At 39.5% G+C, this 19210-nt stretch overlaps 1 protein-coding gene across 3 annotated transcripts; it reads right to left on the bottom strand.

Moving 5' to 3' along the window:
* Positions 1–2601: 2601 nt before the first annotated feature.
* On the bottom strand, positions 2602–17776 carry LOC131232668 (uncharacterized). 3 transcript variants are annotated; one of them, XM_058229064.1, is made up of 4 exons: positions 17616–17776; positions 6904–7139; positions 6713–6817; positions 2602–3659 (listed from the first exon to the last, which is right to left on the bottom strand). In XM_058229064.1, the coding sequence occupies exons 2-4, from the start codon at positions 7085–7087 to the stop codon at positions 2905–2907; spliced, it is 1044 nt and encodes a 347-aa protein (XP_058085047.1). In that variant the 5' UTR covers positions 7088–7139; positions 17616–17776; the 3' UTR covers positions 2602–2904. The 3 variants fall into 3 exon arrangements, with proteins under 3 accessions (XP_058085047.1, XP_058085048.1, XP_058085046.1); XM_058229065.1 differs by having other exon boundaries at positions 6904–7159; positions 17616–17759; XM_058229063.1 differs by having other exon boundaries at positions 17573–17753.
* Positions 17777–19210: the final 1434 nt, after the last annotated feature.

Genomic DNA, 19210 nt, shown 5'->3' with positions numbered 1-19210 from the left:
CCATACACACTGGAGCGGATGAGGTGATACCCTGGCCTCACTGTCCCCTTACCGTGGAGCCAACCTTGATATATTTATTCTGTATCCGCGCCGTCCATATTGTTTTCCCTTCTTCGGATCATTTTAGTGCGTGATCCTAAAAATGAAGCATATCCAAATCTCATGTGACCATAGGGAACAGTGGCGATTGTCCAATAATGGGCTACAAATTTTGGATCAAGCTGATATTTGTTTTTTCCCTTCATCCAGGCTTACGTAACCTTATCAACGGATTGGAGGGCAACTAAACATTATAAAAACATTAAGGTGCGTGCCCTCAGATAATTTTAATGGTAGTGCATTCAATCACCACTGTTTCCTATAGTATGGTCCACCTGAGGCTTGGATCTTCTTCATTTTTGGGATCATGCCTTAAAAAGATTTGGAGAAACAGATGGATGGCATATAGATACAGAAAAAAAAAAAAATAAAAAAATATATATATATATATAGAGAGAGAGAGAGAGAGAGAGACCACTGTCGACGCCACCTTTTACCCAGCGTCTTTTCTGAGCTATCTCAAACTTATATTTCCGGTCTAAACCTCTTTTGTACGGACAGATTAATTGAGGACGAAAATATCCCTGCTTTTTCAAAGTATTTTGGTCCCCAATTAGTTTGTTCGTGCGTGAAAAAGTAAGTTTGGGAGCGTTTGGAAAAGACGCTGGGTAAGAGTTGGCGTCAACAGCGGTCATATATATGTGTGTGCGCGCGCGCGGGAAAAGGTTCTATGCGGTCGAGTTCATGGGAACTTCCCATGAGTCGATGTGTGGGCCCCACCATGATTTATGTCAAACATCAACACCATGAATTTGATGGATCCCCTTTAATTTATAGAATATCCCAAAAATCAGCCATATACTGAACGCAGGTGGGCCATAACATCTAAAATCATGTGAAGACATAGCTAAAACATATAAAAGTATTTGGTGGAGCCCACCTAAAATTCGGATGCCTCTGGAACTTGGTCTGACCCATCATCCAAGTGGTACACACATAATGGATGGGCTGGATTTGTGAACCAGTTCCCAGTGGGCCAAACAAATGATTATGAATGTTTTTAATGGAGGGTAACCCCTCTCAACTTTTGTATGTGGTGTGGCCCACACAGCTTGACCTCATGGTAAGTTCCCATGAGCTTGACCGCATAGAACCTTTTCCATATATATATATATATATATATATATATATATATATATATATATATATATATGGTGGGCCCCATGGTAAGGGGCGCACCGGGTCTCACCTGATCCGCTCCCCATACACACACATAGAGAGTTTTTAAAGTCACATCGGTTGGACCACTAGTAACGGTCCACCCGTGAATAATTTCCAGCTTATTATATACACACAACATCCACTTATTCCCACCATGAAAAATCAGCCGTGTCTACTCATCAAGTGCGCCACACCATGGAAAACAATGTCTATCCATTGATAATTAACACAATACAAGTGTGGTCCACTCAATAGTGGAAGTAGCTGCGTTTATACTGATTGGACGTGTTAGATGTTAGATGTCACAAGCACATGAAATGTTGGAAGCTATCTGCCGGGTGGACAGGCCTCGCGTTGTGTTCGTATGACATCTCACCCGTCCACACGAACACATAAAAACTGTTTGGGAGTACATGGGGAAAAGGCTTAAAAACTAGCCACTCGACTGCAGTTTGAAAGGCGTATCACATCACACGAGAAACAAGGCATCCTCGTGAGAGCTCCAGGTGGTCATGTGGGCCAAGAGCTCCAACGGAATTTCGCCTGGAGTTGGAAGTTCTTAAGGTGCCTTTGGTAACACCACCAGAAACTACTTCTGGTAACACCAAACGCACCTGTTTAACGTTAATTTTGCAAATGCGACTGACCAGAAAAACCACATGACCTGTATTTTATCATTATTATATATATTTTTTTTTGGGACATTGCATTTCCAACCTCCGATCGAAACAGACTCCAAATGTTCCTCAAAAATTAGTATATACCTTGTCTTATTGTGCAAATACATTTCTATAAAAAAGGAGGAATTTGTACCTGATCAAATTAACAATTGGGCACTTGATCCCATATGATCTCAGTGTTGAAACAGAGTCTGTCTACCACTAAGCCATGGAGCCAGACCCTTGTAATTGTGCACTAACTCATGTAAGCAAAAGGTGCAGATTTCATTGAGTTGGCCATAGGCTTTTGCTGTTCTTTCAAAAAATTAATGATACATGATACAGTTATAACCAAGGCGCTCCAAAGGGTCAGTCAAAGATCCTACCATTGCACTGCATAAAATATTACACTGATCGAAAGATCTTAGGCTCGAAGGTGGATGGTTATTATCATCCAGCGTTTTGCACATGGGATGGGAAAAAGTTTGAGAACTTCGATGCTCTGGCAGTGTCATGGTTAATACAAAAGCATAAAGATATTGTACACGTGGCATCCGAGTGACTCAAGTTAAACCATTCAACTCAGAGGAGTCCCACTTTAGATGCATCATAAAATAACATTTACACTAATTTGATTACTTGACTAGTCGGTGGGTGGAGATATATTGGACAGTGAAGATGAAAAAAAGGTGAACAGTCAGAGATGTTCAACCAATCTGATTTTTGGGATGCTGATTTTCTACAGTGGATCCCACAATTTGGACTGTTCAACATTCATCGCATGTACAATTTCCAAGTGCCTGCGTTTCAACAATCACACCGCCGGAGTGTGAAATAACTCCCCCCCCTTTTTTTTTTCCACACACACACACACAGATGTGTACAAGATATGAAACACTAAAAGAACTGAAAGAAGAAAAGAGGTCATATCCTCCTTGTATGGAACACCGCAACCCAAAGAAAATGAGGCAGATATAGGCAAGTCTTACAAAATGGAGGGTACCTGCGATGCCAATCCCAGCTGCAACTCCTTTATCTTTGAGCAGAGCTCTGTCTTTTGCTCTTTGTAGCCCTGTAGCAGGAAGTCCTTCCCTTCCATCACTTCCTTCAATTCCCTTACTTCCCTCTTCAACATCTCAATCCTCTCCTCGTCTCCTATCCTTCTGTCCACAGCACCGCGCTTTGAATCTATGTCATTCGGACTGTCATGAAACCCGTTCGCATGCCCATTTGCGGGCTCCGCATGCCAGTTTCTGGATGCTGCACGCTCGTCAGTGGACCCTATTCCCCCGACGCAGTGATCAGCGATGGCCTTCCTCAGCCTCTGGATCTCCCTTTCCGATTCAAACAGTTCATGATTTGCAGAATCCAGCTGTGACTGCAGGTGGGTCGACTGTGCTACCTGCATGCTCAGTGAATTCTGCATGTCCATGATCTGGGCCTGCATCTCCAGGATCATTTCGTCCCGTCTCTTAAGCTGTTGCCTCAGCTTGTGTATCACCTCCCGTTTGCTGTAGATATCAGAGCCAGATTCTGACATGCAAGGAGAGTCTGAGCTATTCGAGCGGTGGAATGGCTTTTGAGGGAGCTCAAGGCGATCAGGGGATGATGCCCAGATCACCCCATTTTCCTTACTGGATTCTGGTGCTGGAATTGTCACTAAAGGCAGTGCTAATTCTGCTTCCTTAGACATTGGGCTGGTGGGCAGTCGCTTAATCTCCGCCATCCCTTCTGATCCCCCTGTTCCAAGACAAATTCTAAAACTGTCTAGTAATCACTCAAGCACCGGTATTAATTGTACAAGCAAATTGATATATGAACTTCTCTGGCATTGGTTTTGAAACAAACTGAATGGTTTCTCTTAAATAACTGGCACAGACCAAAAGAAAACGGGTTTGCAGGTATCCCTTGTATCATCCTGAATTACCTACAGCTTCGAAGAAAACATAAACAATCCGCACACATGCCCTATATCTCTTCAGTTCCGGTGGTATTTGTTCTCTTCACTTTCCAGCTACATTTGGAATCTACAATTTGTTGTGTCCTGAAAAGGATACAGCTGGTGATGCATCCTGGCAATGCATTACCAACAGATGCACCTACTTTAATTGGGGCCAAATGTAAAACAACCCATATACTTGGAATATTTCTGTTGTTTTGGGAGATTCGCGTCTTGAGGAATCTTTAATAGGATCTTATATGTTATTAAGTCATTAGAAGTTTTTAATTTTCGAAAATCTTTTAAGATAGAATCTATTTAGTTAATTATTACCCTTTTTGGATTTTGAAGTCATTGATCTTTGGGGGAGAAAAGTTTTTTTTAGAAAATATTCTCTTGCAGAGGAAGAAACGCCTAAAAAATCACTCTTAGAATTGTGTGGCTTTTGCAAAAAACCAAAAAGTCCATTGTCTTCCCTTCTTCTTTCTCATCCACCATTCTACAACAAATTGGTATTAGAGCAAGTTCATCCATAGGCTCGCACAAGCTCAATGACAGGTAATGAGAGGAATGTCGCGGAGGGAATGCTCCATAAGATTTTGTGTCGATTGGATAATATCACAGTATTGACACAACATCAATGAGTTGCTCATGCACCAGAAGGAATCAACATCTTGGTTGATTGGAGGATTGTGACTACGCTTATGACGTAAAACTTGAGATGCCCGAGTTTCACTAAAACTTTGACTACTTCAAAGAGCAAATCCAAGATTCATTGGAAGAAGTATCTGAAGATCTGATGGATGGAATGCTTGGCGAAAGCACCCAAGTCCTAGAAGATACGGGTGAAAAGTCCGTTGATGGATTGATAGGCGAATCCACCAATGAACCAACAGATTGATTGGTTGATGGAAGAAATGGAAAGATGAGCAACTCAACAGTTCAAATGGCACATTCTACAATATTTGTCAAAGTTGAGATTAACACATTGACCACATCCCAATGTCGATTGGAGCACATAAAAATCGGAGGACAACACTGTGTTATTGCAGAAATGGGAGTTGACAGATAGAATGTGGAGATCACAAAGGCAAGAAGAGCTTCATCAACAACGCTATCAAATGTAAGTGATGCCATTTCGATTCAACTGCCACCAAGGTGTTCCGTATCCATTACAATACGATTGTAAAGGCTAATACGTATAGGTAACAGCCATGGCTGTTATGCGATACGGGGGTGAAAAGGGGCAGTTGGTTTTTTGGGACCGTATCGGCCGTCACAGGGTATAACGACTATTACCCCCGTAACGGTAAAAAAACAACAACGTTTTTTTTCTTCTATTTAAATCCATTTCCTCATCAATTTTCTACTTTTCTTATTTCAAAAACTTTCCTAAATTATTCTACAACAGATTTCAACCACTCTTACTATAGTTTTTAAAATTATAACCGTATATTGAAGCAATTTTGGAAAATATAAGCTTTGATGGCCATTTTTTTTTCAAAACAAAAAGTTGTATTTATGCCTCTTTTTTATTTTTCCCCCGATTTCCAGTTTTAATGCTTGATTGTGATTTATAAATATTAGAGACACATAACCATGTTCATAAATTCACTAGACAACCAGATACAACACTCTTACCAAAGAGTGGACTGTTACGCTACCATAAACATGTTCAGAACAAAAAATGAATACATCTTTGGAATATTTACATTATTCTAGATTTTCTAAATATTTTTCCAGAATTTTTCGGACCACAAAAAAAAAAACACGTTGTTACACCCCCATGTCGGCCATTATAGCCGATACCCGTGCGACCACCGTTACCGATGCAGAATACCTAGCTTGCCACCAAAGCCAAGATATGTTACGAAATCGGATGGATTTGATGAATTGCTACCAACTATCAACTTGTGGACCAGTTTTGAAACCAAGAGTGAATTGATGCATCCGGGCTATCCATCACCATCAGATGGACCTATGTGGGGCTAAATATAAAACAACTCATACTCGTGATAGTTTGGTTACTCTAGGAGAATTCTATCATGACTCATGAGGAATCTTTAATAGGATCTTATGTGTCATTAAATCATTAATAGTTTTCTAGTTTGCAAAGTTTTTTAAACTATAGAATCTTTTTAGTTGTTGTTATTTCCCTTTTGGGATTTTAAAGTGAGATGTCAATCTTTAGAATATGATCTAGATCCAAAATTTGAAAAGTCTACATTTGAAAATCTCTTTGGATTTTATCTTTTCTATGTAGGCCCATATATGTGGGAGAGAGAGAGAGAGAGAGAGAGAGTGAGTGTGTGTGTCTATATATATATATATATATATATATATTGAAGAGTTGGCCATTCTAAGGAACAATAACAGGCATATGCATAACATGCTGCGGCAAAACATCAAAAGCATCAAAACTGGCATTAAGAGTACAATAAAACTTGCTCTTCATGATGAACCCTAAAATGCTTTGGCTCAACAAATTTGTATTTTGCTTATATATATGAAAAAAGAAATGATCTTTAAAAGTTAGTAGGAAATAATTTAAACATTATCCAAACTATTCTGAAGTGGAAAAAATAATGCAGCCTGACGGCAAAGGTGAGTGCAGTAGCTGAGACAAATTAGGAAGTATTGACATTCTGCTCCAACACCTTTCGCGCATAAGATAGATTTCCATGTCTTCTTTTTCTCTTTTTAATAAATGAAAATAAAATGATACGCCATCATTTATGTATGGTCTAAGAGCAGCTCGATCAAGGTTCCTCCAAAAGCTTGGGACAGTTAGCCTCAGTTTTCAAACTTTAAATGATTATGAAATCATAATGTTGAACAAATAAGCACACCTTACCTGAGAGGCAATGGTAACAGCCATCTTCGTTCTCTGTAAAACAGTATATGTTTGAATGTAATGGGCAGGCCCCTGACCTCCTTCTGGTATTAGATCTTCCATTTCCTGAATTAGCAAAAGCTTTGAAAGTCTGATAGGGGGCAAAATGTTCACAACATCAAAGCTGACAAACAAATAATGCATGATTGAACCTTTCAAGGAACAAGCATTGTCCGGTCTCTTTGTCTCTAGAACCTGCTTCAGTTTGTATCCAAGCCGAAGTGATAGTGTACTCAACAAGGCACCACCTGCAATAAGGACCCAGTTTGGCCCTTGTCCTTGACCATGCTTCGGTTTTTGATCTCTTGATATGGTCCTATCTTGTTTTGATTTCATTTTATGGGTGCCAGATGTTGGAGAAAAATGATCTGGTGTAACCAAATATAGCCTACATCAACAAGTCGAATGCTGGAAAAAGTCAACTATAAGTTTAAAAGAAAAGAAAGAGACAGTCAGCAGTAAGGTTTAAATTAAAGTGAAATGCATCTCTGATGCCTTGTTCTATTCCTATAACAACAGCAAAAAGGTCAATTACAACAGAAAAGATAACCGGATTTAGGGGGCTTCCATGATGAAGAGATTTCTATAGGACATGAGAACATGGAGTATGCATGGGTCTAAAAAAGCAAAAAGGGGTCCACAAGAGTCAAGGTATAAACCTTGAAAATTTAAATATTATTGAAGTAAAAAAAAAAAAAAAAAACTGATTTTTTTTTTTTTTAAAACAAATTGAAAACAAATATTCAACAAGGAACTGTATGATGACTTGTCATGTGAGGTGCCTATGACGTGTGAACTATGTAGTACCAAGTACACAAGTGCTACATAACTAAACCAACTGTTAATCCCAATAAACAGTCAACATTCGAACTAAACAAGGAAACAACTTGTGCCTACTTAACAAATGAAACAAAGAAAGTTATTAAGTGCTCATTTAGGTGTTCCTGCCTTCTCCAGCAGAATGTGATGCAATCAGCTCCCACAGGAATAGATCCATGCATCTCTTTTGCAGAATGCTACAATAGCGCTACAGTGCGTGCCACAGTAATCTCAGCAATCAGCATGGTATTTTAGGACTTATAATGCTGTTCGAGTTTCTAAAACTAGTTCTTTTCCCTAGTTTTCCAGCAGCGTGCTGCTTAGATAAAGTCCGAGTGTAAAGTTCGAATGTAGTTCTTTTCCCTACCGAAATCGATAATATTGGTGTCACTGGCTTAGTGACACCAAAACCCACTAATTTCGAATCTCTACTGGATATCGGCGAGATTTTGCCGATTTTTTTGGATTTTCTGCTAAAATGGTGAAATTGTCGATATTTTCGGTAATTATTGGCCATAAAATCAACAACATAAATAATGAAAAATCCAAAAAATAGAAAATACCTTTTTCCCCTTTCTTTCTTGCAGCTGGATTGTAGATCGGCAGCTCAGTCTTTAAAGACTTTGATTGGAGTAATGAATTTGAATGATTTTGACAAGATTTTCTTAATCTCACTAGGATTTTCCATTGAAAATTCCTCCTTTGCTTTGTTAGAAAGAATCACATCGAGCTGCTTTCTTGGAAAGAATGGCGTTGAAGATGGCGTAGAACGGGATTTTAGGGTTAAACAAGGAAAGGGGGTTTTGTTTCCTTTCGTTTACGAATGAGGGTTTAAACAAAAAAAAGGGGGGGTTTTATCTTTCAGCGAATTGCGTACCGAGTACTCAGTACGCTTACGCTTAGTGTACTGAATTAATTGTGGGGCCCGCTGTGATTTATGTATTTTATCCACTTCATCCATCCATTTTACCAGATAATTTTAGGGTTTGATACCAAAATGGAGCATATTCAAAGCTCAAGCGGACCACACCACATGAAACATTGTGAAATGAACGTCTATTGTTGAAAAATTCTTACGGGCCACAAAAGTTTTGGATCAAGCTGATATTTGGTTTTTCCCTTCATCCATCTCTGTGTTATCTCATGAACATGTTGGATGACAAATAAACATCACTGTGGACCTTAGGAGGGTTTTAACGGTGGTATTAGTATTCCCACTGTTCTTTGTGGTGTGGTCCACTTGAGCTTTGGATATGCTTCAAGTTTTGGTTCAACCCCTGAAATATGCTCGAAAAACAGATGGACAACGTGGATAAACCACATACATTCATGGTAGGCCCAACAGAGTTTAGTTGTTACGATAAAAGCGTACTTAGTACGCAATCTGATTTCTATCTTTCCACTCTTTTTTTTAACACGTAAGCAACTTAACAATTGCGAGATGTGGCAACTCTGTGGGGCCCACCTCAATATATGCATTGTATATCTACACCATCCATTCATTTTTCCATGTTATTTTAGGGCATAGGCCGAAAAACAAAGCATATTTAGATCTTAGTTGGACTACACCACAAGAAATAGTGCTCATTAAACAGCCACCACTTCCTAGCAAGGTATCCCGTATTGGTATCAGTTGGCGTAACAGTGCCCTCCGATACCGATACGGATACGGGGGCGTAATGGCCCGTAACAGTGCTATTTTTTTGTTTTTTTTGCCAAAAAAATATGAAAAAAATATGGATTAAATCCGGAATATTCTAAGCATTCAAAATATGCATTCATTTATAAATTGGAACATGTTTATGGTGGTGTAACGGTCCACTCTTTGGTGAGAAGTTGTATTGGACTGTCTGATGAATTTATGAACCAAAAAACCTGGATTTGACTGTAAAACTCATATATTTAATTTTCTAACTATCTACTATCAATGATAGATATATTAGAATGAATGTAATATGAAAATATCTTACATGTGTAGGTGTTTGCAATTATTTTTCATAATTCATAAACAAATATAAAATGACAACAACAATTTGTAAAATGAACATTAACATGTTCTACTATGATTAACACATCATATTATACCATTAAAACATCAAAACATTCAATAAAAAAATAATTTTTCGAATTAAAAAAAGGCCGAAAATAGAAAAAAAATATAAAATGACAAAGACAATCTGTAAAATGGACATTAATATCTTCTATTATGATTAACACATAATATTCTACCATTAAAACAACAAACCATTGAATAAAAAGTATAAATACTTATTTTTGAGGAATTTTTGAAAAATGGCCTACGGAGCTTCGAATCAAGAAAATCCACAATATAAGTTGTTTTTATCTGTAATATCAAGCTAAGAGTGGTCGAAATAGCAATAGAATGATTTAGGAAGAGTTTGGAAGAAAGAAGTTTTTTAAAAAAGTGAAAAAACAGACCTTAAAAAGCAAAAAAAGGGGTCATTTTTTAATCGTTACGGCGCAGTAACGGCCGTTACGGGGTTACGGCTACAGAATCAGGGGGTGACCGTTATGGCCCCGTATCGCGTAACGGCCACAGCCGTTACCGATACGTATCGGCCGACACGCCTATATCGTAACGGATACGGGACACCCTGCTTCTTAGGACCCACCATAATATTTATTTCCCATCCAAGTTGTTCGTTAGGACTTAGGTCACACTGACTAGGTCACACTAACGGCCGTTACGGGGTTACGGCTACAGAATCAGGGGGTGACCGTTATGGCCCCGTATCGCGTAACGGCTACAGCCGTTACCGATACGTATCGGCCGATACGCCTATATCGTAACGGATACGGGACACCCTGCTTCTTAGGGCCCACCATAATATTTATTTCCCATCCAAGTTGTTCATTAGGACTTAGGTCACACTGACTAGGATGAAGGGAAAACACAACTATCAGCTTGATCCAAAACTTTTGTGGCCCACCAAAAATTGTTAACGGTCAATGACCACTGTTTCTTGTAGTATGGTAATTGGTCCATCAAAAAGTTGGATTTGCTTAATTTTTCGCCCCATGTCCTAAAATGATATGAAAAAACAAATGAATTGTATAGATATAGAACATACACATTGACATGGGCCCCACACCCAGGTGCCAACCAACCCACGGTTATTGCCGCGGGATAGAAGCCCAAAGGCTTTCACAAGAACTTCGAGGAAGCTTGGTGGGGCTGTGGGGCCTACCATGATGTTCGTAAAAAATCCATTCCATCCATCTATTTTGCTGGATTATGTTGGGAGATGGGCCCAAAATTAAAGCAGATCCAAGACTCGAGTGGGCCACAGGATAGGGAAAAAGTGGGCAGGGAAATGCCCACCGTTGAAATCTCCTTGGGCTCCACTGTGATGTATATAAGTCATAAATTCCATAGGACTCACCTCGATGTATGCAATGTATATCCACATTGTCCATCTATTTTTCTAACTTATTTTAAGGCATGGTCTAAAAAATGAAGTAGATACAAATTTCAAGTGGACCACACTACAAGAAACAGTGACTATTGACCATTACAAACCTTTTGTGAGAAGCTCAATCCGATATTTTTTTTTCCTTCCATCTAGGTCCATGTCCTTATCAACAGGTTGGATGGTCAATAAACATTGCAGTGGACCCTATAACTATTTTAATGGTGGGCATTAAATGACCACTGTTTCGGTGTAGTCCACCTAAAATTTGTATATGCTTCATTTTTGGGATCATGCCCTAAAATAAGTTGGCAAAATAGATGAATGACGTGGATATACAAGGCACACATGAACGTGGGCCCTAAGATTAGTGTCCCACCTACATAGCTGGTTTGAGTTCTAGGGAAGTTGTGCTCCGATGCGTCTGATATGACGGCTAATTGATGCCTGGATCTAAAGATGTCGGTGGAACCCTGACCATGGGGGCCCACCTCAATGTATGCTTTGTATGTCTATGTTATCTATCTCCATTCATTTTGTTAGATCATTTTATGGCATGTACAACAAAATGAAATAGATCCAAATCTAAGGGAGAGAACATTATCTTACAGTAACACATGTTTTTAGGCCCCAATTGAATGAAAATTATTATATATACATCCTTTTTGTATTTTTTTTTTTAAATTTTTAAATGTGAAAATATGTGTATTTATGCATCTCCTAAAGTTTTATTGAAAATTTCCACTATTTTCCCATGTTTCTCCCTATTTTCCCCGCATTTCCAGTTATCGGCGATAACGATATTGTTTCTTTATCTCTAACCAGCGAAACTTGTAGCGATACCAACAACTCGAACACTAATCTACAAATCAATCCTAGTCAAGGCAAATTCATCCACCAATGCAAGTGCCCAGTAGGTCTAACACCAAGAGTTTATTTCCATGGCACACTTAAACTCCTATGTGGGGTATGGCAAAGCTGTTGACTTGTCATGCTCAATGGTGGAAACCTTTGATCCTGAATTGTCATCAATCTCCTTGCATAGGATGACCACATACTAATAATCACAGGTCTGTCCCACATCCTACTAGGTGGTCATGGAACAATTGCGTACTAAGATCCATGCCCGCAACTCTCTTGTTTAGTGACTATTGTGTCCAATCTCGAGTTCCCAAGAACAACCAAAAGAATCTCTATGCTTTAACCCATGTTCAAATGTGTTTAAGGTACTCCCACATATTAATTATGGCATCATGAGATGTCCATATAACACCCATGATCATCATGATCTGCGGGCAAGATCATATGTATCATTGGATACAATTTATGTCATCAATGGACAAGATTCACATTGGTGTTTCCAGGGCACAACTCTAACAACTATTGTGGTGTGTAAAGAACTCATGTTTAGCCACCCAACTTAGCATTTTTTTTTTCCTTGGATCAATAACCCAATTTTTCTGTTTTAAAGATCTTGGATCAGTAACCCAATTACAAGGTCATGTTATCAAAACCCACCTCAGTTGTAAATTACATGGCCTTACGATATTATAGCAACGGTTATTGGGAAAAGCCACCATGAATTAACCTAGTTTTGTCAATAATCTATGGCCCTTTGTAATATATTAACCTAGTTTTGTCAATAATCTGTGGCCCTTTGTGATCATATATTAACCTAGTTTTGTCAATAATCTATGGCCCTTTGTGATCATATATTAACCTAGTTTTGTCAATAATCTATGGCCCTTTGTGATCATATATTGTGGTGTCAATAATCTATGGCCCTGTATGATCACATTTAAAATATCTTTGTTTATGTAGAAACAACCATCATGCTCACAACACTTGCATGTTTCTTGATCCCCATTTTTCTCATTTCCACTTTCTTTTCCATCAAGATTGCCTCCAATATTGTTCCCTGGTTGACAATATTACCCCTTATATTTTTTGTATTCACTTGCAAAAATGAGAGAGGTGAAGGATAGGGGTAAGAAAAGGTGAGGAAAATGTCTTCAGACTTGCAAAATGAGCGAGAGGGGAGAAAGAGAAGGTGAGAAAGATGTCTTCAAACTTGCAAACATAGTTGAAGGGAATAATCGGGACTTAGATCATGTTAGACACATTAAGAGCAATGACCAGAAGTATTGGTTAAGGATGAGGAGATCGGTGAGAGATGGAGAACTTATTTTCAAAGCTAGTAAAATGGTGACAACTCCAAGAGTTTAGGGATGAAAGGAATCATAAACTCAAATGAGGCATGAAACTATAGATACTTCAGTGGGATGAGGATATCTAAAGTGAAAGAAGCTTTAAAAAAGAATCTTCACCAAAAAGAAGATGAAGAAGAAGAAGAAGCAAAAGAAGAAAGAAAAAGCATGGAGAAAGATGAAGACAGGAAAGTCCCTATGACGAGATGCTACACCTGTAGAGGCTTAAAAGCACATGGGAGATATTGGTTTATTTTGGTTGACGGGTTGTTGAACAAGACTGTAAGATTGAAGAAAATTCCAAACAATGGAGGAAAAAGTATCTTGGTACAGAACTGCACTAAGGGCGTGTTTGATTTTCAGTGGCTGGGTAAATACCCGTGAAAATATGTAACAATTACTTCCTCCGTGTTTACCTCCCTTTTTCCGATGTTTGATTTGACGAGATGCATTTTTGACACAAGAACCAAGAACGTCACAATATGTTTGTGGGTCCTACTGTGATGTGTATCACTTATCCACACCGTTAATTTATTATGCCTGATGAATTTATGGCATGAGCAACAAGGCATATCGAAAGCTCAAGTGGACCACGCCACAAGAAAAAGGGAATCAAACACTTACCATTAAAAACCTCTCAGGCCCACTGTTTCTTTTGGTGTGGGCAATTTGAGTATTCCATTTGCCTCATTTTTCAGCTCATGCTTTAGAATATTGTGTTAAAAGGACTGGACGAAATGGATTTATCATATACATCACCTTGGGGTCCACAAATTTAAAATAATTCTTTAAAACCGGTTTTCGAGGTGATAACTACCAATTTCACAGGTATTTACACCACCACTGAAAATCAAACACGCCCTAAATGTCGTGGGATCAAAGTCGAACTTATGAGTCATTCTTTGAAACTTTGGAAGAGAGTGATCGAGCAAGGATTAAGGCATGAGATGAATGTATCAGAAAATAGTTTAGATTCATGGTAGGAAGTTCAACCACTGAGGCCATTTTCCTACTTAGACAACATATGGAGAAATATAGGGAGAAGAGAAAGGATCTCGACATGATTTTTATAGGGTCACTAAAGACTTAATTGGAGTGGGCATTGGAAAGAAAGGAGTCTCAAGAGGAATTATTGACATAATTAGGGGCATGTGAGGGAGTGGTAACAAATGTGAGAACCACTAGCAGCGAGACAAATGAGTTTCCAATTACTATAGGCTTACACTAGGGGTTGGCATTAAGCATGTATCTTTCTACATTGGTTACAGAAGGGTTAACAAAGCATTTACAAGAAGAGGTTCCTGGATGTACATTGTTTGTAGATGACAAAGTTCTGACGAGATGAAGGGGGTAAATAAAAAGCTTAAACTACGGTGGAATGCTTTATAATCGGAAGTTTTAAAAGCAGTAAGATGAAAACAAAGTACATGTAAATGCAATTTTAGTAGCAATAGGAGTGGACATGAGGAAACAACTAAGATTGTTGATAAAGAAGTACCAAAAAATGACCATTTTCGATATCTTGGGTTAATATGAGTTGGGAGATTGAGAAGGGTGTTGCTCATAGAACCAGAGTTGGGTGGATAAAGTGGAATGTGCCTCTGGAGTTCTATGTGATCGTTGCATGCTAATCAAACTGAAGGGAATATTTCATAGGGTAGCTATAAGACCAACCATGCTTGTTGGGGAAGAATGTTGAGCAATCAAGGAAAAAGATGTTCATAATATAGTGTAGCTGAAATGAGGATGCTGAGGAATAATAGAGTTGGAAATGAATGCATATGAGGGGACATAGGAGTATAACCAATGGTAATTAGATGGGGAGAGGAGAGTTATATGGTTTGGCCATGTACGATGGAGATCAAGAACTACAATGGCTGGGAATGAGTTGGTTTAAAGTGAAGGCTATAAAAGCGCAAGGTGAAGACACAAACGATTGTGGGTGGAGGTAGTAACAAAAGATTTGCTGACTATGGTTTGACTGAAGACATGGTCTTGATAGGGTGGCATGGTGGAACACAGTTCATGTAATAGGCCCTAATTAGTTGGCATAAGGCTAAAATGATGAACACCCTGATCCATAGCTCAAGTGGTAGACTGAGTGAAAGATACCTCGTTTCAACACTGAGGTCTTGGTATCGATTCCCTAGTGGGGGTGGCTAACATTGAAGTGTGAACTGACAGTGGATGTACTATCAAAAAAAAAAAAAGGCTTAGATGATGATGATGATGATTTTTTTAATTGAAAGATAATAATTTATTAAATTCACACAAAGGCATGAGCAACAAAACACAAAAGAATAGAAAAAAAAAAACTCCCACAACAAACCAGAACCCCCACCAAGGATCCCAATGCCTTGTTAAAAAAAAAGAGACCAAGGATCCCAATCCTTGATAAGTGCAAACACTTTTCTTATAATGATCTAGGACGAGGCACTACTATTCCTAAAGCACCTATTGTTCCTCTCCAACTACATTGACCAAAGACTTGCAAGCAGAACAAGTCTCCATTTACAGGAACCTTTGACACCAGAAACACCTTCATGACAGGAAAGATATAGCTCGGCCACCATCTCAAGCATGCCCCAAGAAATATTGAAAAAAGACAACTCCATACCAAACACCCTTCGCAAAATAGCAGTGAATAAAAAGGTGGTCCACGGTTTCCTCATCGCAAAGACTGCAGGCATTAGGAATCATCATTCCCCTTTACATAAATTGTCGACATCGAGGATCATGTACCTCCTGAGAAGCCACACAAGCGCAGCAACCTTCAGCGGGGCTCCATATTCCCCTTTTTCATAAATTGTCAACGGTGATGATGATGATGATTCACTTTTTTTTTTTTTTTTTGAAAGATCACAAAATTTTATTAAGAGCTAAAATGGAGAGCAAAGAGAGAGCTGAACCGCAGAGGTAGCGGGACAACTACACTCCTATAGAGTGCAAATTACAGCCCTTTAATTTTTCTATATTAGACGGCCACTCGACTTGTTCAGAGGGAGTCTACAAGGTGTGCATGTGAATAAAGATTGGTTGTCTGAAGCATAAACTAATCAACTATAATAGTTTTAAAAGGCGATAGAACTTTTGAAGACCTTGAAAAGTAGAAAATTGAAGGTTTTGGATGTTCTTCTTGAGCCTTATTTGGTGACTCTGACAGAAAAACTTGACATACATCTAACGCTCTCCTACCCCCCCGCTTGAGGTTTTTGCAGGTGGAACAATGGGAAGAGCCATTTCGCCTATATCACTCTGATTACCCCAAATAGCACCTTTTGGAAAATGACTAGATAGCCCCTTGTGGGGAGACGATTCACATTCTCAAGGTACATCCAAACAGGCCCTAAATATTTTGATGTACCACATTCACCTCATGCCTCTAGTGGTACACAACCTAAGCATATGACACTGACACCTTGCACTTCCAAACGCCTCCAAAATCATCACCACCACTCGCCGGAGTTTGTGATTGACATAACCATCCAGTTTGATGCATATAAACCTACAGCCAGCTGACTGACAAATCAATATCCAATAGTATCAAGATAAAACCTGCACACTCAATCGAAGAAGAGACGACTAGCTCTCCCATCCTGCCACAAACCACTACCAGTTGTTGCTAGTTGACTGTACATGTCATTGAACAGTTAGAGAATGCAGACTGTCAATTTGGAGGGCCTTTATGTGGATGGCCCACTGTAGATAGAGACGCAAGACATCACCTTTCAACAACACCAACCAAAAAAAGTAAAAAAGAAAAGAGAGAGAGAGAGAGAGAGAGAGAGAGAGAGAGAGAGAGAGAGAGAGAGAGAATACACCGTCCTACATGCCTGATCTATGGCCTTCGAATTGGAAAGAAAAAATAAAATAGGTCCACGGTCAATTTTCAAAACAGAGGATTCTATCAACTGGGAAGCCAGAATTCTTCAATCAGTGCAGTTTTTGTCCACAAAAGGGTCCATCAGATGGATTGTCAGGATTCACCAGCCATACAACCATGTAGCTGGTAAAGATGACTTGAACCAAGACTGGTTCGTTGAGAAATAAACCTGAACCCCCTCGTCATGGAATTAGCAATCCTCTTCACCCCTAACTACGGCTGCCAATGGGCCGGGCCCAGGCAACGCAAAGAAAGATAGAACATCTTCATCATCAAAACCCTAGTTTGAGTGACTCGGACCGCCGAAAGAACATCTAACATTCCCCAATGGACCCTAAAAATCCCTCATCTACATTTCATAAAATCATCTACAACAGAAAAAATCAAGAACCGCAAATCAAACACTAGGAGGCAGGAATCACTCAAATAACAAAATACAACAGAAAAAAGGCAAATAGAGGAAAAATCAAAGGAAAATCACCACCGAAATGATAAGATTTTGAGAAGAAGGGAGGAAACCGAACTCATTCAAACCGATTTCCGGGCTTGGGTTTTGATTTCATCAGACGAAGCAGAGAGCAGCAGCCTCTCTCTCTCTCTCCTTCCTTCCCTCCCTCACTCTGTAGAAATGTAATAAATCCAAAGAAAAGCCCTTTTTATATTTTCGGTTGGCTTGTGTTGTGCGGTTATGATGTGTAGAGAGAGGGAGCAACAAAACCCTCGCTTTTGCTTGCGAGGATTTCGAAAGCGGTTGCCACGTAATCTGCCACGTGTACACTCGCGCCCAATATATATTAATGGGAAACGGATTGGCTACTCCGCCTGACAGCAGCCCCGTGGCTGATGGTCGGTGCTCTGTGGGCCCTACCATGATGTATGCTTTTCATCCATTCCGTTCATCCATTTTTAAGGATCATTTTATGGCTTTGTATGAAAAGGTGAGAGGTATATAAATTTCAGGTGGACCACACCAAATGAAAACAATAGTGATTGGACATTCACCATTAAAATCCTCCTAAAACCAGTGTACTGTTAATTTGACATCCAACATGTTGATTAGATCACACAAGCACAAAAGAAGGGAAAAAACAAAAGTCAACTTGATCTAAAACTTTTATAACCTAAAAATATTTTTTAATGGTCGACACTCATTCAACACTTGCTTCTTGTAACTGGGTCCAGTTAAGATTGGGATATACCTCATTTTTTATCTCATGCCGTAGAATGATACGTAAAAGTAGATGGCCGGCATGAATGAAATACGTACATCATGATGGGCCCATAGAGCTCCGATGGCTGGTGTACGGAGAGTTGCCAGTCCGTTTCCATAGTAATGCGGGCTCGTTGCTCGGTTTCTCCCGACGGAAACGGATTTGGATACTCCCCCTGCCGTGGGTCCTACCATGATGTATGTGCTCTGTGGGTCCTACTACGATGTATGTGTTTCATCCATGCCGTCCATCTATTTTTTAGATCATTTTATGATATGAGACCAAACATGAAATATATCTCAATCTCAAGTTAGACCACATTATAGGAAACAGTGTTAAATGAGCGTTGACCATTAAAAACTTCATGGGGGCTATAAAAGTTTTGAATGAAGCTGATCTTTGTTTTTTCCCTTCATCTGGGCCTCTATGACATAATCAACAGATTGGATGTCAAATAAACAGTACAGTGGGCTTTAGGAGGATTTTAATGGTGGATATCCAATCACTATTGTTTTCATTTGGTGTGGTCCACCTGAGATTTATATCCCCCTCATTTTTGGGTTCAAGCCCTAAAATGATTTGTAAAAATGGATTAACAGAATGGATGAAACACATACATCACGGTTGGGCCCACATATCACTGACCATCAGCCATGGGCTAGTAGCAGGGGGAGTAGCCACTCCGTTTCCTCTCCTGACAGCGCTTTCGTTGACATGGAGCTGATCAACCATTTGTGTCCAGGCCGAGGTTCGCAGGCAAGATTGGATTTTCCGGGTCTACCCAGGACCGGTCGAGTGATTTTGGAGCTGGGGACGAGACGACTTGACTCGACGGACTCAACTCGCCTAACTCGACTCAACTCGAACCGAGTGGGTGAGTTGATAAGAACCGAATAGACTTCGTCCAA

Source organism: Magnolia sinica, chromosome 18 (assembly GCF_029962835.1).
Source record: "Magnolia sinica isolate HGM2019 chromosome 18, MsV1, whole genome shotgun sequence".
Lineage (NCBI taxonomy): Eukaryota > Viridiplantae > Streptophyta > Magnoliopsida > Magnoliales > Magnoliaceae > Magnolia > Magnolia sinica.
This window is presented reverse-complemented; position numbering and strand designations above follow the sequence as displayed.

Coding starts and splice junctions, on each gene's coding strand:
- LOC131232668 (XM_058229063.1), bottom strand. CDS start 17,619: ATGAGTTCGGTTTCCTCCCTTCTTCTCAAAATCTTATCATTTCGGTG. Junction 7,140..17,572: donor AAAATCTTATCATTTCGGTG/GTGATTTTCCTT, acceptor TTGTTGATGTAG/GCTATATTTGGTTACACCAG. Junction 6,818..6,903: donor CAATGCTTGTTCCTTGAAAG/GTTCAATCATGC, acceptor TTGCTAATTCAG/GAAATGGAAGATCTAATACC.